The 9,097-nt window shown below is 46.9% G+C and overlaps 1 protein-coding gene across 1 annotated transcript; it reads left to right on the top strand.

The window, feature by feature from the left end:
- The first annotated feature begins 2,921 nt into the window (after nucleotides 1-2,921).
- Nucleotides 2,922-4,140, top strand: tnnt2c (troponin T2c, cardiac). Its single transcript, XM_080022158.1, has one exon. The coding sequence runs from the start codon at nucleotides 3,006-3,008 to the stop codon at nucleotides 3,804-3,806; it is 801 nt and encodes a 266-aa protein (XP_079878284.1). The 5' UTR covers nucleotides 2,922-3,005; the 3' UTR covers nucleotides 3,807-4,140.
- The last annotated feature ends 4,957 nt before the right edge of the window (nucleotides 4,141-9,097 follow it).

Below are 9,097 nucleotides of genomic sequence, written 5' to 3'. Positions count from 1 at the left end.
CAGCCTTTTCAAGTTCAAGAGCTTATTTGACATTTTATGGACAAAACAACTAACCGATTAATCGAGAAGATAAGCTACAGTGTGATCGATCATGAAAACAATCGTTATTTGCAGCTCTACTTGACACATTTTAAGAGGAGGTCCCGTTGACGAGCAGATTATTCCTGTTCGGGGGAAAGAGCCTCTGCAGACCTGAGCGGTGCGAAACAGCGCCCTCTGCTGCCCGAGGTGTAAACTGGCACTCTTGTCGTGGCATGTTTATTTACGTGAAATACGCATTTTTATTTTTATTTTTAATTATGAAATGATCTCGTCAGAATCAACATGAAATGCATTAAATAAATGTTTGCATAAAGTTACAATCAACTTTAACAATGACTTGTAACTTTAGCGTTTCACGCTGCTGTCATTCCCACCGGTGACCCATAGGGGCCGCCGTTGCGGACCACATGGTGACCAGGAGAGCCGTGTCAACCAAATACCAGCACATGTGTCAACCGTCTTCCAAGTCAAGTTAACAGCACCGGCCTGTGTTGGAAGTGCACCTTTTTTTAATATTTGTTATAGGATGAAGTTGCAAATGTCTAAAAAGAAACTGGAGACAAACAGCAGAAACATCAGGTTAGAACGCAACACCTCTGAAATACACACGAAACTGATGTTAAAGTGGTAATCCGTAACATTATTTGGTAGAAAAAAAAAAAGAAATCCCCTATATTATGCTTTATTTAGCTCACACTTAATAGAAAGCAGCCGCTCAATGTATTTGCGTTACGCACGCGCTCCTCTTTATGCTGTTTCTGCTGTTGGTGGTGGGGTCCGCCACCAACTACGATGCAGTTTGTAGTTCAAATGTAGTTATTCTCTAACTGGTTTAGATGTGATCATACATCCCCGGGGTGTATACAGTGGTATAGCCCATAAAAATGTATTTTTTGAACTAGACTTTGGCTTTTAAGGTTCCTTTATTTCAGTAAGTCATGTCACAGAAACTTGATTATGAGGGAACCAAAAAAACAACCAAATTCATTTGAACTAGAGCAGTGGTTCTAAATGGGGGGTAAGGGGACCTTTCAGGGGTCCTTCGAGAGGTTCCAGGGGGTCCCCAGCAAAATGGTAAAATCCTTAATCTTAAGTGTAAATTATTTAATATACAGGATATTAGGGAATTACCATTAAAGAAATGTACAATTATGACTGTTTTGACCGTAGTTAAATTGTTTATCTCCCTTACTATAATTCAGACAGATATGATAGTTTGGACTGAACCACATCTTGGGGGTTGGAGGGTTCCATTGTTTAATGTGTGTGAAAATGCCTGTCCTTGATATGAAAATGGTTGAGAATATTGCACTGTAGCGAACCAAATATCGACCGAATCTCTTCTTTTCATTATTTCTACTCTTAGTCATTCTAATGACGACATCATTTGGAACTTATGACACCCCGTGGCCTCAGACGCCCCCTCTCATTTGATTTATTGTATGTGCTGCCTGGCCGTTGGTCGCCATGTTGAATAAAAATGCTGGACGAGACGAGTGATTTATTCCATCGCGTTGTGTTCAATTCCATGAGGCAAGAAGTGTCTATTTCCAGCCCGGGCCATTTGCCGCTGTTCTTCGCCCCTATTGATAGACACAGTTGTCCCAGGCCACGGGCAACCAATGAGTGGATTAATGCAACGAGGGCCACCTGCTCTCCTTAACTTCCGTGTAGACAGGGCTGGAGTGGAGTGGGCTTCCTGTGCAGCGTTGGCAGTGCGGGAATGATCTACAAGCTGCAAGCTGCAGACATACCGGACAGCTTGTATGAACGCATTTTTGGTTAAAACTTTACTTGAACCCCTTAATCTCCAGAAACCCCAAATCCCAGGGTATCGCGTCATCCGCCGCACGTTTATATACTGGGAATTTGCGTCAGAGGATTGATCCTATGTCGGAGAGTTTAATTAGGGTCTCAGGGGTTGGATACAGACACCTGTCCCTCCCCATCAGTTATCCCGGCTCCGGAAAAAATGGCGTTCGTCGTTCGCACGGCGGCTTTAAAGTCGAACGCGCGTAACCCGCATCTTCGTGTCGGCGCCGCCATCGAACCGAGGAGCGAACCACGCGGAAACAATTTGCTTTTAATCCCGTCCGCACTTAGGGCTGACGTCTCCATCTCCGATGGCAAGAATGTTTTAATTACGTTCCCCAAAGCCACAAGCAAAAGCGATGTATGGCAAAGATCATCTTACATGACCTGGTTTCTCAATGATGAACCGGTTTTGGACCCGCTTTCCTTTGGCAAATGTTTTGTTTTGAGAAGAATAGCCATTTAGAATCAAACATGATATCAGATATAAACGTAAATCGTCTCAATCGAGATTCGTGCGCTTACGTTCCAGCGACGCTCTTTTCCGGCCTTTTCAAGTTGCGACGACGGGCGCGTGACGTCCCGAAATAGCGTTGTACAGACGCGATTCATCATTTTTGAAGGATGGAAGAAGCTTTAATGTTGGCTGCTTCCACACAGTAGGTTGTTTTCTCTGTCAGCGGTGCGTCAGTGCGAGAGTGCGGATGTTGTTTGTTCTGGATAATTGCCCGGGATACAATGGACGCCTGTTGCCGTTTGCAGGCCCCACAGAGGCACAAGTGTGCGTGCATCTGTTGTGTATCTGAAATAGTCACTCATCTTGTCCTTACAAAGGAATGATGAGGAGGAGGGGAGTGGGAGCTCTGGGGTCAGCGTAGAGAGCAGGGGTGTTGGGATTGAAGAGGAGGGGCGGGTGGATTACAAGGGTCGGTTAAGGAGAAAATAGACTCCATTCCATCTGTCTGAAAATCTCCCCCGGTGACCCACCGGCTGGGGACTTTTAACTGGCGTCGGTCACATGGTTGAGGAGCAAAGACTTAAAAATCCGCCCAAGCCCCCAAGCCAGACCCTCACTCGCCTCTTGCCCAGAAGACGTCGGCCGGCCTGCGGGTGTGTCTCTTGATATCTCCTCCCTGGACTGACTACTCATCATGTCGGACGCTGACGAAATCGTCGAGGAATACGAGGTAGAGGAGGACGTGGATGAAGATGAACAAGCCGAGGAGGAGGAGGGGGACGTAGAAGAGACGGAACACGGCGGAGAAGCTTCCAAGCCCCGGCCGAAGACGACCTACGTGCCGAACATCGCGCCCCCCAAGCTGCCGGACGGCGAGAAGGTGGACTTCGACGACCTCCACCGCAAGAGGGTGGAGAAGGACTTCAACGACCTGCAGTCGCTGATCGAGCTGCACTTCTCCACCCGGCAGAAGGAGGAGGAGGAGCTGGTGGCGCTGCGCTCCCGCATCGAGAACCGCCGCTCCGACCGGGCCGAGCAGCAGCGTGTGCGCACGGAGCAGGAGCGCCAGCGGCAGGCGCGGCTGGCCGAGGAGCGGGCGCGGCGGGAGGAGGAGGCCGCCAAGCTGCGCGCCGAGGAGGGCGCCAAGAAGATGAAGATCTTCACCAACAAGTCCTTCGGGGGCTACCTGCAGAAGGCGGACCAGAAGAAAGGCAAGAAGCTGACGGCTCGCGAGGAGAAGAAGAAGGCGCTGATGGAGCGCCGCAAGCCGCTCAGCATCGACCACCTGGGCCAGGAGAAGCTGGCCGAGAAGGCCCAGGAGCTCTGGCGGTGGCTGCACCAGCTCCACGCCGAGAAGTTCGAGCTCGCCGAGAGGCTGAAGAGGCAGAAGTACGACATACACGTTCTCCGCAACCGCGTCAGCGACCACCAGCGAGGCTCCAAGGCGTCCAAGACCTCCCGCGGGGCCAAGGCGAAGTCCGGGTCCTGGAAGTGAGCGTAGACGTCGGCCCTGACGAACGTCCCGCCGAGAGGTGTCCGGTCTTTTCGGGTTATTTTTTATTTTTATCTTTCTGACTTCTTAGCTCCCACTGCCTGCTTGGATCATACCCGTCACATGATGTGTGTACTGTGAACGTGTTTGGTGAGTTATGTTCGGGATGGGATTTTAAAGACGTAAGCTAGGCCACAGCGTTGCCAAATAGGTTTTGCTTTTTTTCATAATTTGTTTTCGCTTGCAATGTGATTATTTTGATGTTGCCAAGGGGATGGTGGAGGAAGCGATTAAAATGGAGTAAACATTTGGTGCTGTTTTCTTACCTGATGTGCATGTTTTGTTTTTTTTTCCTTCTTATATCCTTGTGCATTTACCCAAGGGCTTCACCAGTGCAGCTGTTTAGGATATATATATATACATATATATATATATATATATCTCTTCCACAAACACCATTAACACTAATTACCGCATAGTCGTTCTGTTGTGTTAAATGGCTGAAATGGTGATGTATGACAGGTGTGGCGCACAGCTGACTTTCTTTTATGGATGCTAATTTAGTCTCTCCAGCTCCGCTCTGGGAATGGGGAACACTCTCCCGCAACGTTTGGATGCAGAACAACTAAGTGTAGACTGATGGATGGAGCCCATCATCATCATCATCATCATCATCATCCTCATCGTCATCAGTGTCCCCCCGGGTGACAATGGTTTAAATGGGCGTTTGGTGTCTGGGATTTGAAGGGCATCAGCTCCAGTCAACAGGAGCCAGGAGCCAGGGAGACGGGAGTGGAGCCGAGGGGGGTTCGAGGCCATGTCAATTTGTCAGATACGATAAGGTTTGAATACTACACATACGTGCAGTATCATTAGAATTGGACAATAATGATAACACTTTCCCACACATAAATCCAATGTTCCTACTTACTTACCGAAGTGAGGCACAAAGAAAAATATGAACTTCAAATATGACATAAAATGGAGTGATAAACTGTCAAGTTACTGTAATTGCGTAATTTGAGTCTGTGTTTCTACTCATACTAGAATAAGGCCTACGTAATACAAGTTGTGCATTAATCCTTAATTTTTCCCCGACAGTGGGACTATATTATTCTTAAAATCTGAGGCCAAAGACCAAATAAACAAGGTAATAATGGTCCTTCACTACAATGATGGTGATGGTTGGTTCAGCCGCGTCCTTTTCTTACGAATGTTATTTGATGTGGCTTTTGAGTGGTTTTGAGTACAGAACCTTTTTTTTTTTGTTTTACATGTTCAAATTCCACCTAAAAACAATAAAAAGTGGAAATTAGCTCTTGTGTTGCAAGATCAAATTTGCAAGGCTTCATTAACTCATCCAATGATGCATTGGATGAGTTGAGTTCTGAGTTCCACTCAGAGTTCCAGCAGAACAAGTTTCACTCTGAAAGTGGGGACTGTTTGTAGCGTTGAAAGGTTTGACTCTTTTTATTTTTTGAAGATTCCATTCTTGACGAATCACTCGGTATAAGACGGTTTGTTTATTTACTCTGTTGAAGAGTCAATGAAAAGATTTGTTTCGCGACGGACGAATAGTTTGCGAGTCTTGATAATAAGAAATGTTCTACATGTTTCTAGTGGTCAAAGGATAGTGGTTGTGCCGGGTTGATATATGGCTATATCCATCTTGTCTGTCTATCTCTATCTATCTATCTATCTATCTATCTGTCTGTCTGTCTGTCTGTCTGTCTGTCTGTCTGTATCTATCTATCTGTATCTATCTATCTATCTATCTATCTATCTATCTATCTATCTATCTATCGATCTATCGATCTATATATTGATGGATCTATCTATCTATCTGTCTACCTATCTATCTATCTGTCTATCTGTCTGTCTGTCTGTCTGTCTGTCTGTCTGTCTGTCTGTCTGTTTATCTATCCATGGTATAATGTTACAAATATGAATATGAATATGCTTTACACTTTCCGCCTCTTGAGTAAAACTAAGGGTTAGATTTTGTTCCTGCAAAAATGGCCATAATGCTTTGGTAATTCAGCATTAAAGTCATTTATTTGATGTAAATAGCGATGTTTTTGACATTATATTCAGACGTGCACAAAACACACTCGTCGTGTATAGTGTCCAATAATGCACATCTGTTTGACATGAGAGTAGCTACTGCAAACAGACGGCGTTCCGAAAACCGGAGCTGAGGGCGTCTGCTCAGAAGTCCGTTCATTTTGAATCACTGTTGAATGCGATCGACGCGGGTCTTTACATGGATCCATCACTAGGTGCCACTGGAGCACCAGGTCGGAGCAGGCGGACGAGTATCGGCTGGAGGAGGTATGATTGATTTTGGATCAGACATTGGAACAGAGGTTGGAACACACGCCGGCTCTGATTTGTTTGGAATCGGAGCCCCATGGCAAGCCTTTAACCGCTACCACGCACACACACACACACACACACACACACAGCTGAAACAGCCCAGTTTAAGACCTGACCAAAATTGTTGACATAACTCCAAATTGAGCCCAAGGCCCTCCGCTCTCCAGTTGATGCCTATCGGGTTCCGGATGATCTGCACCCATCGCAGAATTCCATTTATTTCTCCAGAAAATCAATACGTTTGGGTGAAGGCCGTATCCGAACAGGGGGGCGTCTCCGTCGGCCTGGCCCTGAGCAGGAGATGCCCTGAGCGGCGTTGCTCTTGCTCTCCACAGCTGTAAAAATCCATTCCAGACAGCGCTCTTTGGCGAACCGGTTTCCATGGAGACCATCTCTGCTGCCGCCGCCGCCGTCTTCCCACTTTGCAACCTCAATGGAAAATGTGTGGGCTGGTATTGATGAGGTTGTGCGAAATACGCCGCGCCACCGTTTCTCAATCCACAACACATACGACCACCCGTTTTTTTTTTACCACCCCCCCTGTCCCATATAGCGTGACAGCCGGCCGTTATCAGGTGCCGCCGAGTATCGGCAGAGCAAATCCATCACCTCCCACCCACCGCTGCTCCTGTACGATCAACGCCTCTGAGACGTGCCCCAGTGCGGTGGTTGGGAAAACGCTGGAGTTCCGCCGGGTGTTGCCGTGGAAAGCGCGGTGAAAATCCCACCCCAGGACCCACGAGGAACGCAAACGAGCGTCCTGCCGTGGCGAGGCTTCCTTCGCTCGTCGAATCCGTCGACCCCCTTATTTTATCTCGCCTTGTTTTACCTTGAGATTGGGTTCTCTTGCCACTCTCCGCGCATTTTGATTTCGGGCGAGGCGCGTGTTTCGAGCGGCCAAATGCACGGCGGCGCGGCGTGGGATTACCTGACTCGGAAAAGTGAGCCGTGGAACAAAGGAGGTTGGGAGCCGCTGCTCGATGGTGATAAGTGTGTCGGTCTGGCGTGTGTGTGTGTGTGTGTGTGTGTGTGTGTGTGTGTGTGTGTGTGTGTGTGTGTGTGTGTGTGTGCGTCTGTGCACGTGCTGGTGCATGCTCTTCCAGGTCGGCGGCCGCGCCAGCTGCAGGCTCGCCACGGGGGGGCGTTTCTCCAATGAGCGGCAAGCGTAGACGTTTGGGCCGCTGCAACCAAGAAGAGGCCGCAGCCGCCTCTCCTCCCGCCTTTCCCCCTTATTCGCCTCAAAAGAGGAATTGTCAGTGCCCGGGAGGAGGGGAACATCGAACTATTAAAAAGTCCAAAAAGCCGAGCCCTGACGCAGATGCCGTTGACGGTGCCGCCGGGGCTAACGACAAATTGGAAGGACGTGGCTGAAATCTGCACGAGTCAACACTTGCGCTCACGAAAAAGCGCTCGGAGCCGCATGCGGTGTATTAAAAGGTTAGAAGTGAGAAGTTAGGTCATTTCACGGGAGAGAGCGCGGCGGGAAAGGGGCGGCGGCGGCGGCTAAAAGTTTGAGAGTTTGCTTGCCCTCCATCAGGGCGTCCGGCGAACAACAATGTACAAGAGCCTTTCGGAAGCGCCGCGGGAAGCCCCAAGAATAAGCACACAATTGGATGAAAGCACCAATAAAACGATAGATAGATGGAGTCCTTGTTCTGCAGATAGACTGATGGATAAGCACCAGAGATGGCAACACACAATAACCCTCAAACGTTACGACAAGATGGAACCTGTGAGAATACACAAACCTAACAATCAACAGCAAATAACAGAAATGGCAACAAACCAAATGATAAACGATAATTATAAACCCACAAAGTAACAAGGAAACAATAAAAAAAAAATAATAATAATCACAAATTATAAGCGAGAATGATTAGGCAATTTTGGCAAAGTACAATAAACCTAAACTACTATAACAAACTAGAAACTACTACACTTGACTAGAAATGGATACATTTGCCATGTACAATACACCTAAGAAGTTAATAAATAATAAACCCATAATAAATCTAACAATAAACACCAAAAAAAATAAATAAAAGAATGAGCGGTAGAAGTGTGGCAATGTACACTAGATCTAACCATGAACATTAAATAGGAATCCATAAATTGATAATAAATAAATAAATAAAAAATAACCCTAAAATTCTAACAGCGAACAAGAAAAAAATGGCACTGTCCAATAAATTAGAAGTTAAGTAGAAGGCCAGGGAAATTCGCTCTCCACCCAATCAAAATATAATAATAATTAACAATAAATATGTGAATACACCTCGCGGTAAACTGTAAAAAGCCTAAAATAAGCCCAAAATAAATACAATTGTGGGGAGCGAATGACAAGACGAGTGGCTGCCTTGGTCATAGAAGTAATACGAGGCAACAAATACATTTGAAATGAACATTCGCAATGAGAAACCCGTCAGGATAATAACTATGCACTTATCATCCAAATTGTATAGAGAAGTACAGTAGGTTTCGTTCCGTCTGAGTATCTTTTGCCTCCAGTTTTGATCCCCATGTCGGGCTTCTTTGTGGCTCCTTTAGCGAAAGTGTCTCGAACGTTGCCCGGAAATTTTCCCCCTGGTTCTCCCCTATGCGCCCAGATCAGCGAGCCCCGACTCCAGCGATGCCGCTGATTGGGAATTAACGTCGAAAATCATGTCGCTTGTCCTCCCTCGAGTGTGTTGTAACGTTTTCATTCCCCACGTTCCTGCCGCGGTTCACTGGCCGCGGCGAGAACGTGGAAATGGCACGACAAGAGCCGGCTAATTGACTCCCCGTCATAATAAAACCAGGCGTCTTAGTATAATATGCAATTAGGAAGGCATTTGTTTTCATGCTCCGAGCGGTTCTCGGCGCTTGATTAATCAAAATCCACCTCAGAATCACGTTTTGAGTGTGCCAACAGAAACTGT

This window comes from Zeus faber (genome assembly GCF_960531495.2).
Source record: "Zeus faber genome assembly, chromosome: 21".
Lineage (NCBI taxonomy): Eukaryota > Metazoa > Chordata > Actinopteri > Zeiformes > Zeidae > Zeus > Zeus faber.
The sequence above is the reverse complement of the archived record's forward strand: the minus strand, read 5'-3'. Positions and strand labels throughout refer to the sequence as shown.

What these genes read in the sequence shown, in the direction of transcription:
- tnnt2c (XM_080022158.1), top strand. Translation starts at nt 3,006, where the DNA reads ATGTCGGACGCTGACGAAATCGTCGAGGAATACGAGGTAGAGGAGGAC.